The sequence below is a fragment of the Panthera leo genome, chromosome A2 (assembly GCF_018350215.1).
Source record: "Panthera leo isolate Ple1 chromosome A2, P.leo_Ple1_pat1.1, whole genome shotgun sequence".
NCBI lineage: Eukaryota > Metazoa > Chordata > Mammalia > Carnivora > Felidae > Panthera > Panthera leo.
Window position 1 is genome coordinate 13573263 of NC_056680.1, and position 18862 is coordinate 13592124.

The 18862-nt window shown below is 56.5% G+C and overlaps 1 protein-coding gene across 2 annotated transcripts in view; it reads right to left on the minus strand.

The window, feature by feature from the left end:
• Positions 1 to 2394: 2394 nt before the first annotated feature.
• ELL (elongation factor for RNA polymerase II) overlaps positions 2395 to 18862 on the minus strand; it is a 75169-nt gene continuing 58701 nt past the window's right edge. For both annotated transcript variants that reach the window (XM_042928922.1, XM_042928924.1), the window contains exons 6-12: positions 17125 to 17249; positions 9725 to 9821; positions 8111 to 8585; positions 5036 to 5102; positions 4617 to 4788; positions 3284 to 3328; positions 2395 to 2590 (exon numbers count right to left, since the gene is read on the minus strand). In XM_042928922.1, coding sequence (XP_042784856.1) covers positions 2474 to 2590; positions 3284 to 3328; positions 4617 to 4788; positions 5036 to 5102; positions 8111 to 8585; positions 9725 to 9821; positions 17125 to 17249 — 1098 coding nt within the window. In that variant the 3' untranslated portion in view covers positions 2395 to 2473. The remainder of the gene's footprint in view (positions 2591 to 3283; positions 3329 to 4616; positions 4789 to 5035; positions 5103 to 8110; positions 8586 to 9724; positions 9822 to 17124; positions 17250 to 18862) is intronic.

Consider the following 18862-nt stretch of genomic DNA (forward strand, 5'->3'; position numbering starts at 1 on the left):
ATGGCCCTGCTCATACACCCACCCTGGCTCCCCGCTGCCCCCACATCCCCAGTGTCCATTCCTCTCCTGCCTGTGACCAAGTGGTCTGGCCTCGTGCCTTGGCACCTGCAGGGCCCATCACCTCGCTGGGTCAGCCTCCACCTGCCGGCCTCACCCCCACGTGTGCTCGTCACCATGGCTACTCCGGGGCCGGCCAAGTCTAGTCCTGACCCCAGCCCTCACCCACAGGGGCCCAGGAGGCCCCTGGCTGTGACAGACACAAACGCACCCAGGCACTCCGGGCTGCTAGGTTCGGTTCAGTGAAATTTATTGTAGGTTGAAAAAAAATCAGCATTCACCTGTTTAGTGTACAAAAAGGACACTAGATCTTTTAAGAAAATATTAGGAAACTGAAGACGCGGATGCCTTTCAATCGTAACATTTTGGCAAAAGTGAAAAGTTCTTGTAAACACCAACTCCATGGCTCAAAATAGTTTTTCTCCACAGTACAATATTAAAAAGGGGGTGCAAAACACAGTATCAATAAGTTAGACCATATTTAATCAGCTAGAACTTTTGTCCATCAACCCCCAAAGCACAAAACTTTTTCTTAGCTTCATAATTCCTTAAAAGGAGAAAAACAACAACAACAACAAAAAACAACAAAAAGCCAACAACAAAAAGGAAATTCAACTGAGAGTCCCTTGAACCGGTTCCCAGGGCAGAGGGCCGGGTCAGCCCCGCGGGCTGCAGCCTCCTTAAATAATCCCTTTTCACCCGGGTCCGCGCGTCCGGCTGAGGACAGTCTACGCGTACAACGCGGCTGTCTGCAGAACTCGGGGGGGTCCCTGGAGCCTGCTCAACCCTTATCCCACTCCATCCCAAATGAAAAAAAACAAAACAACCACTGAAACATGAAGGGTCAGTTCCCTCGGTGCTCGGGGCGTCCCAGGGGTCCCAAGAAAGGAGCCTTGGGTGGGGCAGGCACACTGCCGATGCCTCCGTGAGGGCGCCTGCTCTTTGGGAAACCGTTAGGAGACGTCCCCGTGGCTTGGAAAAATAGACATTTTTCTGTGTGAGCATTTCTGCTCTCCCTGCCTCACCACTGTTGGCGACAGCACCCCCCACCCACCCAGCGCATGACCCCAGGCTCCAGGTTGCAGCCTCTCCGTCTGCCTTCCCTGGTTGTGGCTTCGCCGAGTGCGGCCCTGAATGTGAACACACGCCTCCGTCCCCACTGCACCCCGGCGGGGCCCTCACACACACGTACACACACATACATGTGGTCCCCCAACACTGGGGGACACTAGACTAGGCACAGCTACTAAGCAGCAATGATGGTGTCCATGGATCCCACGCCCCCCGCCCAGAGTGGGCGGACAGGGCACGTTTTCTGAGCTCACTCTCAGGGGGTCCCCGGACCCCATCAACCCCCCCCCCAGCCCCTCCCTGAGTATAAACCCTGCGGTGACTCTGCTAAGATGACCCCAAGACCCACAAGTGGACTGAGGGATGGAGTGAGGTCAACAGCATGGAGACCACACGGTCTCAGCGCGAAAAGAAAAGCAGCAGCAAAGGGGGAAATCGAGAACGTAATAAAAGAAAATCCGACACTGTTGTTGCAGTGTGAGCTCGTAGCACAGAAAACCCCCAGTGACCCCCTACAGCTGAGGGCCTGAAATAGCAGGGCAGGCCTGGTGGGCCGAGAGCCGCTCTGCCCCTCCGGCTCTCAGCAGCTGCTCTGGGGCCAGCTGGAGTTCTCGAAATAGACCTGGGCGGGCCTCTACCCCCTTAGAGCAGAGACCCCGTCCGGGCCTGGGCCGGGAGAGGCCCGGGGCTGTAGGGAGGGCCCGGGGCGGGAGCACAGCCAAACGTGGGCATCAGCTGCACCCCCGCCCCTGCCCACCGCCCCCTCCTTGGTTCTCTCCTCAGCCCTCAGGAGCAACTCTCGACTTTCAGATGGCATCTGTAATACTGCAGAAAGGACACAGGGCGGCATCTAGACCCTGGTGTCCAAGGAGGGGAGGCACAGGTTTAGAAAAGATGCTTTCTCTCTCATACAAAAATAGACTGAAGTCTCATAAGCAGTAGCTAAAAGTGGCTGTCTTTGTATAAAACTAGAAAAGGCAGGCAGGCTGGCCTTGGAGTCTTTCGGGGAGGGGGAAGCTCAAGCCCCTTGGGCTGTGGGCCGGAGAAGAGGTGGGGGCTCCTCAGGAGGTGGGGGGGGGGGGCCGGGGGAGTGGGATGAGACGCCGGCCCCCGCACCTGGATCTGTGACCTGTGGGCACCAGGTCTGCAGGGGCTCCCCCGAAAGCCGGCGTTGCTGGCTCAGATGAACGTGTCTTCCTCGTGTTTATTTGTTTAAATAAATCTCTTTTTTTCCGCTCTGGAACTCCCCCCCCCCCCCCCCCCCCCGCCCCCAGCTCCCCCACCATCCAGGAGGGTTGGCCCGGCGTGGGGAGCCGGCCTGGACCACCAGCCCCGTGGCCTCAGGCTAGGGCCAGGCCTGCAGCTGTCGCTGGTCATACTCAGCGATGAGCCTCTTGATGTGGGCCAGCTTGCTGTGCAGGTACTCGCAGCGGTGCTTCTCCTGGCTGTAGTTGGTGTTGGTCTGCAAGAGAGCAGCGGCAGGGCTGAGCCACATCCTGCAGCCGCCACCCCAGAGCGTGCCCTGTGTGAAGCAGGCCAGCCTGCTGGTCACCTCGGGCTCCCACTCCGCCTACTTGCAGGCCAGTGCCCACCAAGCAATGACAGGGACCCTTGCTCTACCTTGGGCCAGAGCCCTGGGCTGGTGTCCCTCCCTCCCCCGCCCCCAAGCCCCATCCTGGGAAACACGGTCACTGCCAGGATGAGGGTCAGAGGCAAAACTGTCACAAAGTCTCCTTCCTGGGCTGGGACCTGGCTGGCAGAGAAACACCCTGGCACACGGGGGCACACACGTGGTGAAGCCACAGCTCGTGGCCTTGAGGAGTAAGAACCGACAGAGCCCTGACTAGGCATTCCTGCCAGACTAGCAGCTGGGGGCGGGAAGCTTCGGCTCCTCCCTTGACCTTGGAGGGAGCCGGAAAGAGCCTGGGGGCTGCACCCACGAAGCAGTGGGAGAGCTGGAGGGTGCTGGGGTGCCCAGGGAGGGACGGGCTGAGCTTCTTAGCTGTCAATGGGGGCAGGGACTGCCCTGAGGACCCAAGACTCCAGCCTAGCCAAGGCCCATCCCCTTTCCGTCCTCTCCCGGACTCTAGTGCTGCTCACCTTAAGCCAGCTTCGTCTGACCCCCTCCCCAAGCCCACAAAGGGTAGATACTTACCTTTTTGATTTTTCGATATTCCTGCAAAATCTGCCCGCGAGTAGTCTGGAAAACAAAAGAAAGCGAACAATGACCCTGGCTGCAGGAAACCCCAACTGAGTGACCCCTTCTCCCTGATAACCTGTGACCTGCACAGTCACCACCTGCCTTGAGACAATAGCCTCAGCATGGCGTGAGGGAAGCTGACCAAAGTAAAGAGAGGCAGGCCGAGGGGTGGGGAGGGGAGATGAACAAGGCAGGAGGTGGGGGGAGGATGTTGGGCCAGGGGAGAGAGAGGCAGGGGCCCAGCCTCAGGGACCAGCATGATGGGCAGCACAGCGGGAGGGGCCGGTCAGAACCGTGGGAGGGAGGAGGCAAAGAGCAGGCTGGGTGGCCTCCTTCCCTCACACCCAGTTGGCCTGTCCTCTGTTCAAGGCCAACCATCCGAGGGTGCAGGGAGCTACTGGGGGAATGTCCACGTGGGGGCTGCAGGAGGGAAGAGAGAGAGAGACCCCAGGGACTCATGTATCCCAGACCCTCAGAAACCCGGTCGTGCCTCCAATTACGAGCTGGTTTTGTCCGGAAGCCAAGGTGGCTCCCACGAGGGGAGACAGACCTCAACACCCGATCAATCAGATAACTAGCTCCGAAAGGTGTCACGAGGGGAGGCTGGAGTCCCAGGGCTGCTGACCAAGGGTAGAGCCCCCTCCGACCCCCCACCGGTGAGCTCCAACACGGTCAGCTCGGGGAGCCCGCGTGCCTTTGATCAGAGGGTGAGGGAGTCCTAAGACGGGCAGGGGGCCACAGGAACCCTCCAGCCCCTCCCCCTGTGGCTCTGAGAGCACGGGTGGGCTGTGAGCCGCAGAGAGGACCCCAGGGGCTCTTGCAGGGGGACCCAGTGATCCGACCCACCGCTCTGTGCGGGGCTCCAGATGCCACCCCTGCCCTAACAGGTCACCTCCCACCTGCGGAATCAGCCTCCACCGTCCCCATCGCAGAGGAGGCCAAACTTGGCCCGACAGCCCGCGGACTTCCACGGCCGAGCCCCGGGGATGGGCCTGAATCACAAGAGCAGCAAGGGGCAGCTGACCGCCAGGCGCGACGGAGAAACACCGGCAGACGCGGCGGCCCTCCTCCCCTGGGAGGGGTAGAGGCCAGGCTCGGGGGCCATGGCTAGGGCTGGAGGCCTCGGGTGTGGCTGCACCCATGAGAAACAGGCCCGTCTCACCAGGTCGGGTGCAGAGCATGGGGGGCCGGTGTGCGGCACCCGGGGTGGGCCGGAGGTGGGCCGGGCCCCCAGCCCAGAGTCTGTCTGTGAGTGCGGTGGACGGTGGCAGGGGAGGGGGGTGTCCACCTCGTATTCCTCGGAGCCCTGGGACAACTGCCGGAGCTGGGCGTCCAGCTGCGTGAAGCGCCGTGTGATCTGCTCGATGCGCGCGTGCAGGTCGCGGTACTCGCTGTACTCCGCGTTAAAGTCGTTCTTGTAGCTCTGGCGCTGCTCCGAGGAGGAAATGGTGGCATATTTCCTGGGGAGAGGGAGAGAGGGGCCAGCAGGGCCCAGGGGGCTGCTGCGGAGAGAGGCTGGGGTGCCCGTGGCCGCCCGCGCCCCGCCCCCCACCAGCCCCCACCTCGTGGGTGATTTCCTGGCTCGAGCGGGAGCCTGGTCCTAGAAATCCCACACAGCAACATGCAGTCGGATCCTACCTCCGCTAACTTGCGGTGCGGGGGAGAGCGTGGGGCGGGGAGGGGGGGGCCAACCAGGGAAGTACTCACAGCAAGTAGTCGGGGGTCTCTGAGGTTGACGTGGGAACGCTCGAGCTGTTGCAGGCCCCATTTAAACCTACGAAGGAAGAGCAAATGCGTACCTTCTGAGTCCACACCGAGACCCGCACCAAGCTCTGTGGTCCGGAGGACGTGGAAGGATAGCAGAAGGGGGGTCAGGAAGGGCAGAGGGAGTGTGAGGGCTGGGCAAGCGACACCTCGGGGGCCTCACTGGACCCAGAAGCACCGCAGCCGAGCCAAGTGTGCGTCCCTGGACCACAGTCGTGCAAAGTGCAGGGGGCCCTGGCGTGCCGCGTGCACGTTTCCGGCAAGCAGCAGAAAGGACGCGTTAACGACAGGGCCAACGCACGGGCCACTTGTTCAGAGCTTGACCGATCCAGAGACCTTGCTACCTCTGCTGACTGCATGTAAAAGACCGCTACTCTGAAAAGAAGCAACGCCCTTGTCCAAGGTCTCTGGCCCTGCAGGACGAAGAATGATGGCCACCTTGTTCCTGCCCGCATCCCAGGCCGTCCACTAGGAGGAGCTGGAGGACACGGGACTGTCCGCGGCTCTTGGGGGCAGAGTAGACCAAAACTACCATCTAGCAGATTTCCCGGTGGTGGGGGGGGGCTTCTTTCAGGCGGCCTTTTTTCTCAGCACGGAAGACATCTGTCACCATGCAGTATATCCTCGGTACCCACTGTGTGTCCCTCTGACTGGAAAGCAGCCCACCTGGGAATCCCTGGGCTCCAGGGAATGATTCCCACCATGGAGCACACCTCTCCCCCCTCTCGGGGCCGTGGCCCGATGAACACACATGTAAGTTTAGTCCGTGCTTCCGCGACCCACGCTTTGCATAAGGTACGCCTTCCAGAGTGTTCTGCCATGTGTGGGCCCAGTCAGCATTGCCTCATTTAACCTTCCTGAGATCTTCAGGTGAGAGAACAAATGGAGAAACCAAGGCTCAGGGTCAGATTCACCTACCACCTGAGACACCTCTGGGGTCTGGCCTGAGCAAAACTTAGAGGCCCTACTCCTACTGGAGCACTCTCTGTGCATCGTCCTCACTCAGCCACCCCCCTTCACTAGCCGAGCTGATTCCCACCGTGTGCCCCGGGCCTACAGGGAACCCCCCACAGCTGCCCCCCCCATTGTCCCTTCTACCAGCTTCTCCTATGCCTCCCCCATGCCTGGGTTCCCCTGTGAGAGGGACTCCCCATCCGACCCCTCAGAGGTCAGTGGGCCTCCTGAGCTCGGCCTGGCTGTGCCCAACCCCCACACCTAGTACACCAGCCTGCCCAGGAAGGTACCCTGAAGCAACAGCAGGGGTCCAGGGACCGAGCAAGAGTGGGGGGCAGACACAAGGATGGGCGTAGGACCCAGGAGTGCACCTGCAGCACAGGCACGAGTTGGGGCTATGGGCCCAAGGTGGCATCAGGACAGGGGTGGCTAAGAAGAGCCATCTGCCCGGCAGATGCTGTATCTGTCGGGGTCAGAGGCAATCGTGGCGCAGGACTGGGACAGTACCACACAGAGGAGTGGGTTAAATCAATGCCTGTGCCTCCCGTGTGGAACACGAGAGCGAGAAAGCTTCCTCACATGCTGACCTGGAACCTTCTCCAGTGAGTCTGAAGCAGAGGCAGGGTGCACAAAGAACCAAGGTGGCTGTTTCCTGCTTGTACGGCTGCCTGCACAGGCAGAGCACATACTCTATCCCAGAAGGAGCCTCGGAGCAGGACGGGGGGTCTCTGTGCCCAACCGTTTTGTTACCATTCGAGGCACCTGCGAGACGCAGATGAAGATAGTCACCCAGCCTAAGGCACAGCTCCCAATGCCTCAGCTGTCCTTACGCCTTCCCTCGGGCCATCTTACTCCCTGGTTTGCCCGGTTCCAAACCTCACTTTCTCACTTTAATCCGGGGACAAGCTACCTAGGCCACTGTGTCCTGGGCGGGACCTGAAGCCACTTGAGTCTCACGTGTGGGGCCCACCCCATGGTATTCCTCCTTCCCAGGGCCCTTCCAGGGGCACATGGGGTCTTGCGTTCACCGTTTGGGACAGGAAGTGCTGACCGGCTGGGCCTGCTCAGGGTTTATCTCCCCAGGCAGGACAGGCTCAAGGGAACTAGGCCTCACCTCAAGGGAGGGGCCGGCAAAGGCCTTTCTAGAGAGCAGTTGAACAACTCATTAAAAATAAGGAGAATGCAGCTCCACCCTTGTCCCAGGAATGCCTCCTGCTCGGATCCTTTCTGGACACATAATCTGAGAGCGGCAGAAAGTCACACAGCGTGAGACTGCCTGCAGGAGGCAGGTGCAGCTGCGTCTCTGTGGCCACATCATGCTGATTCTGTTAACAGCCACGTGGGGTGCTCAGCTCGGGCGCCTAGGGCCGTGAACTCAAGGTGACCCAAGCTCCGGGGGTGAAGACCCCCACTCCCACCCCAAGCCTGGCCTGTCCATACACCTTCCCAGTATCTCTGGGCCCCACAAAGGTTCTCCCGCTCTCTCTCCAGCCAGCCTTGCACCTGCTGCTGTGATCCCAGCTTTCTCGACTTCGGCTTCCTCACCTGCTACATGACCTCATTCTGACTCCTACTGCCTGCTGTTCTATGGACAGCTTCCCAAACCCAGTCTCCACAGGCTGAAATATTCACTAGTCAGCAGGCTACACAAGGCCTGCGGCGGCCCACGTGCCGCCCCACTGCCTTCCCTGAACCCCAGCCCCACCCTGCTCCCCCCTTTCAGTGTCTGGGACCTCCCTGCAGCCAGAGCTGTAGCCTGGAACTAGCTCCTCTCCGGGTGCGTTGTTTGCCTCCATGGGCCTCAGCTCGGTCGGGTTCTGTGCACCCAGCACCAGCCTGGCACACAGCAGGACTGCAGAAGCCTCCAAGGCCAAGACCACTGGGGCACTCACGACCTCGTACAAGAACACAGGGTGCAAAGGGGTTGAATGTGCAGGGTGTGCCAATATGGGGGTCCATGGGGTGGTACAGCCCCCTCTGAGCAATGGCGGGTGTGGGGAGCTCAGGCTCCTGGCAACGTCCTCCTGCAGTCTCCCACCACCAGGCCTGTCTCCTGGTACCTACCCGGGGCATCTGGTGGGGCTCCAAGGGGGCTGGGCATGTGGTCTGGCAACCGGGCCTGGTGCCTGTCCTCAGCTGCCCTCTCCTTATCTTTGTGCTTCTTGGACTTCTTCTTGGATTTGCTGCGCGATGAGCCGCCATGGGGCCTGCTGGGCTGGGCACAGTCCGTCAGCAGGGGCAAACCAAGGCGCGTAGTCGGGGCCGGGGCGGCCACTTCTCCGTGATCACAGTCCCGGCCGCTGTGGCCCAGGTCATTGCTGACGTCAGCCAAGGGGTCATGGGCCCTCGGGGGCTCCAACCGCGGGGGCAGGTGGGCATCCGTGCCAGCCAGTGGGCCTGGGGTAGGCAATAGGGCCTCGCGGCCATGGGGTGCACTCAGCTTCCCATTGATGGCAGGCTGAGCTCTCTGGGTGAAATGTGATATCCTGGGTTTCTTGTTGGCCAGGGGATCGATGAAATCAGGAGGCTGTGGTCGTTTCTACAAAGGAAGGGAAACAATTTTAGAAAGGAGACTGTGTCTGGAACCACTGGTGTCCCTTGAGAAGTGGCTGGGGAGCAACAGGCTGACCCTGAGCTCAGCAGCGAGGCCCTAGGAAACCCGGTGCCCACCTGCAAGGCCCACTCTGGCCACAAGGGGGCACACAGAAACAGCCAGGCCCTTGCTGAGGCAGGCTCGGCCCACCCTGAGTAGGAGCAGAGAAGCAGCATCAGCAGAACTGGCCAGCTGAAGCACTCAAAAAGGCCACCTCTAGGGACTGGTCTGAAACGTCCCTGCTTCCAGCATCTTCCCTAGATGAGGGGGATGGTGACAGAATCAAGTCCGAAGGATACAGGGCAGCCCCACCGGCTGGGATATCCACCCCCCTAGCCCCAGGACTCCTTGGATCCCCATGGCAACCCTGCTACGAGTGCAGGCCTCATCCCCATTTCACAAGTGAGAAGGCTGAGGCGCGTGAGGCAGGGATGGACCACAGACAGCCCAGACCCAGGGAAGCAGCTAGACAGAAAGATGGTGGACAGCAGGCCCGCGATCAGGGGGAAGCAGTGCAATGGGGCCCTCAGCCCTCTATTTTGGCCCCAAAGCCAGGGCACGCAGAGACCTGACCTCGCCACAAGCAGGCTTCAGAGCCTTGGACACGGGCTGGGAGCCTCCAAGGCAAAGGAGAGAAGGGAGATAAATAAGGGACCTGGGACAAGGGACTCACGGGCCAGAGCATGCAGGTAGGGACATGTGAGTGTCCTTGCTGACTACTGATTAAATCAGCAGCGGCCACCACTCACAGGGCCCTGTGCCCGCAGCCAGCACACTCCATTTTACAGAATCTTCGCGACAGCTTTGAGAAGCAAGTGCACCTGCCATGCCTGCTGGCTCAGGGCAACGCGGTGGCCTGCTCTCCATCCACCCACAAGTACTCGAGGGAACTGCGCCAAGGGCCCGGGCCCGGGTCCCCAGACTGGGGGAAGCCAGGCAGCTGCTCACTCCACACCCGGCCCTGAGCCAAGGGCCCAACAGGCCCAAACACTGAGGTCCGGCCTGGCCCCCTGGCTCCTACCCTGCCCTCCCCCCTCACCACTGCCACCACCACCTGCGGTCACACCCATGCCTGCCACTCCTACCTGAGGGGGCGAGGCCGAGCTTCCATGTTCCCTGGGAGGACTGGAGGCAGCAGGGTCTCCGGGGAGGCCACCTGCACTCTGTGGCTGGCACAGCTTCCTATGAAGGAGAAGTGGGGTAGTTGAAAGGCCCCGCACACCCAGGCCCACCTGCCTTTCCACGGACACCATGCTGTCCCACCCTCACCCAGTGATTTGGGGAGGGGCCAGATGCCCTGGCGAACCAGAACGGGGTCGAGTACGCCGGGAACATCAGGGCATGGTAGGCAGAGAGCAGCCTGAGCACGTCCAACCTGGGTTCATCCATAGCCCAGAGGACCACCCCGCTCAGTGTCCTGCTGTGCCCAGAAGGGTCAGTGGACACCCCCTCATCCAGACACCCGTTACTGTGGAGACCAGGGACCCAAGTAAAATTGACTGGATATTCAAGGTCTGTGTCACGTCCCTGTGGAAGCTGGGTAAACTGGAGCACCGGCCCCCTCCTTTTAAAAACAATCATTCAGGGCGCCTGGGTGGCTCAGTCAGTTGAGCGTCTGACTTCGGCTCAGGTCATGATCTCACCGTCTGTGAGTTCGAGCCCTGCGTTGGGCTCTACGCTGACAGCTCGGAGCCTGGAACCTACTTCAAATTCTGTGTGTGTCTCTCTCTCTCAAAACATTAAAAAAAAAAAAAAAAAATCATTCGTCCTAATAATGCTGCTTACTGCAGAAACTTTAGAAAATGCAGAAGGGGACTGAGATGACCTGGCATGACAGGAAGTCCTCCCGGATTCAGGACTCACTTTCCTGGGAGCCACATTACAATACCTCCTCAAGGGCGACAGGGGCAGCCAGCGATCCACAGGAGGGGTACCTGAGCATAACAGTGCAGCCAGGGACCAAACAACTCTGACACTCAACGGGCAAACAGAAGGCCTACTAGTGACCCTGGCCTGAGGCCCCTCTCTAATCCGCCTCTCATATTCCCGGAGGTTACGAGTCTCACAGGAGCCCAGCCGCCAGCCTGGCGCTGTGCGTGGTGCCGCGGGCCCTCCAAGTGCCCTGCAAATGTCTGCCACGGGGACCATGTCGTCTGCACTGCTCTTGAGCACTGACAAGCAGAGCACAACTCCTTGACCGATGGCCACATTACAGACCACTGCTGCTGTCCCCTCCACGGTGGCTCCAAATGCAAGGAGAGCCACAGGAAAAGGGCCTGCAACACGCAAGCACGCACCAGGGTAAAACAGTCCGTGTGGCCACAAGGGGTACTGCCAGTCTACTGTCCGGGCCACAAGGAAGCAACCGGAGGCATTCACATGCACTCTTTCCAGCCTCCGTTAAAAAGGCACGAAAGAGGGGAAAGACAGCAGCACGGTCTAATGCAGAAAGCAGAGGTGGTGACTATCTTATAGGAGCCAAGAAAACGGGGTCCCAGGCCACAGGACCCCACGGGCCTGGGGGTCAGAGCCTCAGAGACCGCAGAGAAGGGGCTCCTGCAGGGCTGTGCGCTCTCTGCTCTGGATCCTGGTCCACTGCGGGGAAAGACCCCACAGTATGCTGAGGAGTGAAGGAGCCCAGGCCTTCTCTGGGAGGCCAGGAGGCTGCTCAAGCCACACTGGACAACAAGATGGACAGACGTGTGGCCTCGGGAGAGGAGGAAAGAGAGGGGCCCGTGGGGCTTCAGAGAAACCTCAGCAGCCCTCCTGAGGAGGTGAAGCCGCTCAGAGGAAAGTCTTGAAGGCCTGCACCCGGGCCTCCAGGTAACAAATGTGAGAGAGACAAGAAAATGCATTTCAAAGGGAAGAGAGACTCTATAAGCAGATGAAAATTTTAAATCCACAACAGAAACACCAGCCTTAGTATCCTCAGAAAGACAAAGGACTCCAAATAGACATTTCTCCAAACGAGAATAGACATTGGTCATTCTCCAAACGAGAATAGACATTTCTCCAAAGAAGATACACAAATGGCCAAGAAGCACATGAAAAAGTGCTCAACACCATTAGTCGTCACGAAAATGCAAATCAAAACCACAAGGAGATATTACCTCACATCCATAAGAGGGCTAGAATTAAAAACAAAAACCCAAACAGAACAAAAAACCAGAAAATGGGGGAAAAAAAGCAAGTACTGGTGAGGATGTGAAGAAACTGGAAGCTTTCTGTGCATTGTTGGTGGGAACGTAAAACGGTGCGGCTGTTGCGGAGAAAAGTCTGGCAGTTTTTCGAAACCTCAACTCCACTCCTCCTTCCTCACCTGAGAGGACTGAGACTCTTTGTCCATACACATCCTCTGACACAAATGTTCACAGGAGCGCCACCCACGATCACCAAGAGAAAGAGATGACCCGAGGGTCCAGCAGCAGATGAATGAATAGACAGCTGTGGTGTATAACCACACACGAGAGAATATTACTGAGCCACAACAAGGAACAAGGCTCTGCCACGTGTTACAATCTATAGGAACCTTAAAAAACGTTACAGAGTAAAAGCAGCCAGTCAGAAAAGGCCATGTGGTGTATGATCCCGTTTGTATGAAACGTCCAGACAGAACAGGCAAATCCAAAGACACAGAAAGCAGATCAGTGGTTACCAGGGGCTGGGGGAGGGCGATGGGAGTATCTGCTAATGTGGGGTTCCATTTCTGGGGACATGTTCTGGAACCAGCTAGAGGTAGTAGTTGTACAATGTTGTGGATATAATTAATGCCACTGAATTGTGAGAAAGAACAAAGCTGGAGGCATCAATCCCGTGTTTCAAGATACAGTATAGGGGTGCCTGGGTGGCTCAGTCGGTTGAACGTCCGACTTCGGCTCAGGTCATGATCCCACAGCTCGTGGGTTTGAGCCCCGCGTCGGGCTCTGTGCTGACAGCTCGGAGCCTGGAGCCTGCTTCAGATTCTGTGTCTCTCTCTCTGCCTCTCCCCCACTCACACCCTGTATGTCTCTCAAAAATAAATAAACATTTAAAAAATTTAAAAAAAGACACAATATAAAGCTATAATAATCAAAATAGCATAATACTAGCACAAAAAAAATTGACACATAGATCAATGGAACAGAATAGAGAGCCCGTAAGTAAACTCACGCTTATATGGTCAATTAATCCATGACAAGGGAGGCAAGAATATCCAACTGGGAAAAGACAGCCTCTTCAATAAATGCTATTGGGAAAACTGGACACCTATATGCCAAAGGATGAAACCGGATCACCTGCTTACATCATACACAAAAATAAACTCAAAATGGATTAAAGACCTAAATGTGAGACCTGAAACCATAAAACTCCTAAAAAGAAAACACAGACAGTAATCTCTTGTACATTGAGTTTAGCAACATATCTGTTGGATGCATCTCCTCAGGCAGGGGGAAGAAAAGCACAAACAACTGGGACTTCATCAAAATAAAAAGCTTTTGCACGGCAAAGCAACATCGACAAAACAAAACGACAACCTACCGAACAGGAAAAGATATTTGCAAATTATATATCTGCTAGGGGATTAATACCCAAAACATATAAAGAACTCACACAACTCAACACCAAAAAAAAAAAAAAAAAAAAAAAAACCACCCCACAAATAATCTGACTTTAAAAAGGGCAGAAAATCTGAACAGATATTTTCCCACAGACCTACAGATGGCCAACAGCTACAGGAAAAGATATTCAACATCACTAGTCATCAGGGAAATGCAAATCAAAACCATGAGATATCACTTCACACCTGTCGGAACGGCTAGTATCAAAAAGACAAGAAAAGAGTGCTGGTGAGGATGGGGAGAAAAGGGAACCCTCCTGCACTGTTGGGAGTAATGCCAACTGGTATAGCCACCGTGGAAAACAGTATGGAGGTCCCCCCCCCCCCAAATTTAAAAATAAAACTACCAGGCAATTAGCAATAGCACTGCTGGGTACTTATACAAAGGAAACAAACAAACGAATCAAAAATACACAAGCTCCCCTAAGTTGACCGAAGCATTATTTACAATAGCCAAGATATGAAAGCAACCTAAGTGGCCGCGAACAGATGAACAGATTAAAAAGATGTGGAAGATAAAAACAACGGAATGTTACTCAGCCATAAAAAAGGATGGGACCTCACTGTCTGCAACAATGTGGATGGACCGAGAAGGTATTATGCTAAGTGAAATAAGTTAGACAAACAGCATATTATTTCACTTATATGTGGAATCTAAAACATAAGATTAAATAAATAAATAAATAAATAAATAAATAAATAAATAAAATGAACACACAAATGAAAAGAGAAACAGACTCATAAATGCAGAGAACAAACCGGTGGCTGCCAGAGGGGAGGGGCTTGGAGGGGGGGGAGAAAGAGGTGAAGGGAATTAAGAGATACAAACTTCCAGTTATAAAATAATTAAGTCACCGGAACAGGCAAAAAAGTAAGGCATGGGGAACACAGTCAGTAACACTGTAACAGTCTCACAGGGTTGCAGGCGGTGACCACACTGCACTTACTGGGGAGCACTGAAAAATGTACAGAACTGTCATATCATTATGCTGCAGACTCCAATCTAATGTAACACCGTATGTCAACCATATTTCAACAATGAAAAATTTTTAAATAAAAACATCACTCCCACGGAATGAGAATGTGATGCTACAAAAAACCAGACCAAAGACCAGTGGGAACTAGAAACGATTGGCAAAAGGGAGGGATGGGAGGAGCTGAAAAGAGAGAGCGACGTGCAATGGGGAAGATGCGAAAGTGGACAGTTTATGGAGCACAACCCTCCCCCCGTACCTCTGACACCCCCACCCCCTCCCCCTCTCTGCCCCCTGCCTCACATAAAGGGAGGTTGCCGGAGGGGCATAGGAAGCCTTTCCAGGAGCACACACAGGGTGGGAAGAAGGATGAAGGGAGTTTTCAGGCTGTGAGAGCAGAGACACTCGCCCCAGAGCACCTGCCAGGCCACGCCGTGATCACGCAGACGTGTAAATGGCTGGGTGGGGAACCTCCAACCCTTGTGGGCCAGGCCTTCAACATGGAGGCAAAAGTCCTCGGGATCTGAAGGCCCAGACTTGGGCAACTGCCAATCCAATCTGACTGAGCTACGGCAGAGGGGCCAATCAAAGCCCTTTCCTCAGGAGCTGTATCCCTTCAGCACCAGAGCAGAATCGCAGACCCAGGAATGGGAGAGCTTGCACAGGGAGAGGGAGAGGGAGAGGAGTGAGGAGAGGGAGAGGAGAGTGAGAGGGGACCAGGAGTGGAGCGGTCTCCTGGGGGAACCGGCAGGACCTCTGATCCGCTGAAAGTGACAAAAGGCCATGGGACAACCAGGGGAAACTTGGGTTGTGAAGGGCAATGCGAATGAGCAGAGTAAGTGACAGGGCAGCCAAGCAGGTTACCAAGTCCACAAAGAGCGTATGTGATGGGATGGTGACTGTGGTTTGGCGTGTGGTCCAGATGCCTGCCCTCGGGGAAGCGAGGCCAGGACAAGTGCAGGTGGTGGCAGGGTTGAGGGGAGTGAGTGTAAGGCCAGGCAACGTTGCCAAAGTCTCATCCTGCACTGGGAACACCTGGGGCAGGACGGGCCCCAGCAGCTACACACACGGGGAATAGAAGCACAGAGAAAGAATCGAAAGGATGCAGGAAGTGGGTGTCCGTGTAGAGCAAAGCCTCAGGGGCCCAGGTAGACTCTGCAAGCAGAAGCATGCTTAACTCAGGTATGGATTTTGAACAAGCTGTAGGAAAAGGAGATGGCCCAGCTTCTGGGGTGACACTCGTCCCTACTCCCCACCAGCAGAAATACCCCAAGGCCCAGTTTTCCTTCCTGCCATGGGGCCATGGCTTCAAGAACTGCTATGCATGGGGTTTTCTTCGGGGCGTGAACAACCTAAAAAAGAACTGAGCAGACAGGTGGCTGGGGTCACCTTCAGCGTGGTCACGGGCATCGAAGATGCTGACCCTGACTTCTGCACACCAACCAGTTCAAGCTTCCAAGGACGGTAGGTGCTGCTGGTAAGTCGAGTGTTTCCTGGCGAGGCTGATCCCTAAGCTGGCCCATGCAGAGAGAAGAGCACCATGCTGGCCCGGGCGAAAGCCAAGTGCCTTGGGTTTACAGGAGTCCTGGCAGCTCATTCAGCAGAGCAGGGAGGAATACGAGCCCAGAACTGCACAAAGCTCCAGAGCTGAGATTCCTACTGACCCCACCTACAAACACACACACGCACACACACGCACGCACGCACGCACACACACTCCTGGCCATTCCCCTTCTGGGGAGCTCAGTGTGGCCAATGCCCTCAGGGTCTGAGAACAGCAGCCAGTTAGTGAGAGGCTCTGAAGGACGGGAGGACAGGAACAGTCTTGCAGTGAGTGTCCCTCGTGTGCCCCTTGCCACCTCCAAGCACTTGGGTAGGTAAACTTGACCATGTCAACAGTGGTCAACTCAAGACATATTTAGCTGGGGCAACAGCAGACCCCAGAGAGGGGATGGGGGCGGGGGGGGAGTCTTCTGCTGAAAACCTCTCCTCTCAGTCTCCCCAAGACCTCTGGACAGCCGGAGTCGTGACCCTAGGCTGGCCTAGAAACAGGTACTGGCTTGGGGAGGAGTGCCCTGCAGGGCTGATGAGAAACTCCGGGTTCACCTAGAGCGGCCCCAAATCGGCTCTGCTTTCTACACGCAATTAGTGCTTTAAACAACTGAACTTCAAAACACACACACACACACACACACACACACACACACACACCCCTCATAAATAACTCCAAGTCCCTGAGAAATCACTTAAGGACTAATTAGTGTATCAGCCTGCTCTGAACGCCGCTTCACAGCCCGGCTCCCAAGTCAGGCATCAACTGAGAAGGAAATCATTAATTGCTTGCCTGAGCCAGGCAGGGGCCTACTTAACCACTCCTCCCCTGGGCCACCAAGGCCACTCCTGACCTCAGGTCCCAATTAATCTGAGAGGGAATGTGTTTAATTAATGCTACTTAATCATGTCTGTGGGGAGTTTTGTTTTGCTTTGTTTCTCTCTGCTTCAAGATCTCGAGAGGTTCTTCTTAAGAAGGAAGTGGCCTACAGCAGAAGCCTGTGGGGGTGTGCAGGTTTGGGAAGGGAGCCTGATGGGAAAGGAAAGGAGGCACTGGGACAAGCTGCGTGGACTGAATCCTTCTGTCTGGGCATTCTGGTGTTCAGGACAGTGACTTGTGCCCTCCACTCCACCCAGCAGGGGCTGGCCTTTCCCCCGACAAGGGGCCACGGTGGGCTGCCCAGGCACTGTGGCATCCCAGGCAGCAGGGAAAGACTGCCAGAGAGTCTCCATGGATCCTTCCATCCTGCTCAAGGGCCCTGTGGCCTTCAGAACCACACAAGGCCACCCCAGCATCCTCAGGACGAGATCTGCCCCAGAACCAAGGGGTGGGGACAGGCCCAGAGATGGGAGGCGGCATTACCGGACCAGCATCCGCTTCAGCAGCTGCTGGTCCCCTTCCGAGTAGCCGGGCCAGTCCTTCTGCACATCCTTATACACACAGTCCTTCAGCGTGCATGTGCCATCCTTGGCATTCACGTTGGCCACCTGTAAGAAGAACCAGAATCACCTTGCGGGAAGCCCAGGGGAAGCAGGAGCTACTGAGAGCATTTGATGGAAGGTGGGGGGCAGACACACAGGAGGGGAAAGAGGACAGAACCCCCACCCCCACCCCCGCCAAATCCCCTGCCTACCGGGGCAGCAAGCCCTGGGATGCAAAGGGGTCAGAACACCAGGTCCTGACACAGGTGTCTTACAGCTGCCGGAAGACAGGTTGGCTCCTAAAGGGGCGGTGCTGCCATCTATACTCACAGGACCCCATCACCAGCCTCCCGACTGAACGTTTCATCTTCACCAAATTCAGGTTAAATCTTAACACCCAAAATGATGGTGTTAGGAGGAGGTGGGGCCTTTGGGAGGTGATGAGGTCATGAGGGTTTGGAGCAGTGCCCCCTGTAAGAGACTCCAGGGGGCCCTCGCCACTCCTGCCACGTGATGACACAGGGAGAAGACCCACTCTGTGAACTGGGAAGGGGGCCCCACCAAACCCCCAATCTGCTGGCGCCTCGATCTTAGACCTCCCAGCCTCCAGAACTGTGGGAAGTAAACGTCTGTTGTTTATATGCCACCAGTTTATGTTATTCTCTCAACAGCAGTCTGAACAGACCGACGCCCGCTCTCGAATACACACTCCCGGGACACACGTGGCGGAGGCTGGGGCAGCCGGGGCCTCCAGGGGCCAGGCTAAGTCCACCTTCCCCGCAACCAGCCAGCCCTGCCCGGGCGGGGTACCAAAGGCTGAGCTGGTCTCCAAGACTGTGAAGGCAGACTCAAAACGTTGACCCTGAGGATGCTTATAGAAGTCCGGGCCCCACCCCAAAGCGGGTACTTCCGGGACTATCTCGCTGGCCTCTGGCGCACGGCCGCAGGGAGCTGGCGCGGCGGCTGTTTTTCACTCTCACGGGCTTCTGAGAGGACTCTGTGTCACAGCGGTTTCCACAGGGAACATTTTTTAATGGTTGAGTAATATTCCACCAAACATCTGCACTGTGATTTACTCAAAGGTTTCTCCTTTGTTGGATGCTGACGCCATTCCCAGTTTCTCTGTAGCATATAAACAGACACCGCTGTGTGCAGGTTTTTCCATGCTGGCGACGTTTTCCTTCGGCCAGCTTCCCAGAAGTGGGATTAATGGGTCAAAGGCTCTGAACATTTTTATGGCTCTTGATGCGTTTTGCTAAAATGCTCTCCAGAAGAGCCACCCACCCGTCAACACTCCCACCCATGGAGGACGAGCCTGTGGGTTTCTCTGAGGCCCCGCCAGCACCGGAGACAGATGCTTTAAATCTTTGCTTTGGATGTTTTCACAGAAGGAAGAGGGAAGGTGCCTCTGAGGAGTGTGCTTTCGTGTGTGTTGCTCATCGGAATCCCTGATCACTTGGGGGCGGCTGGAAATGACCAGCCGGGGCAAGGCCCGGCCCACAGTGTTCCCAGAGACCTTCCCCTTCCTCAAGCTGACGGGGTCCTGCTACTGCCCACGACCACCAGGGAGAACAAGCTGGGTAGTCAATACAGAAGCACAAGGCAGATGGGGCCATTTAGAAGAAATCACAGTAGACATGGGGAGCACCCTCTGCCACCGACACCACGGGAGGCTGCTG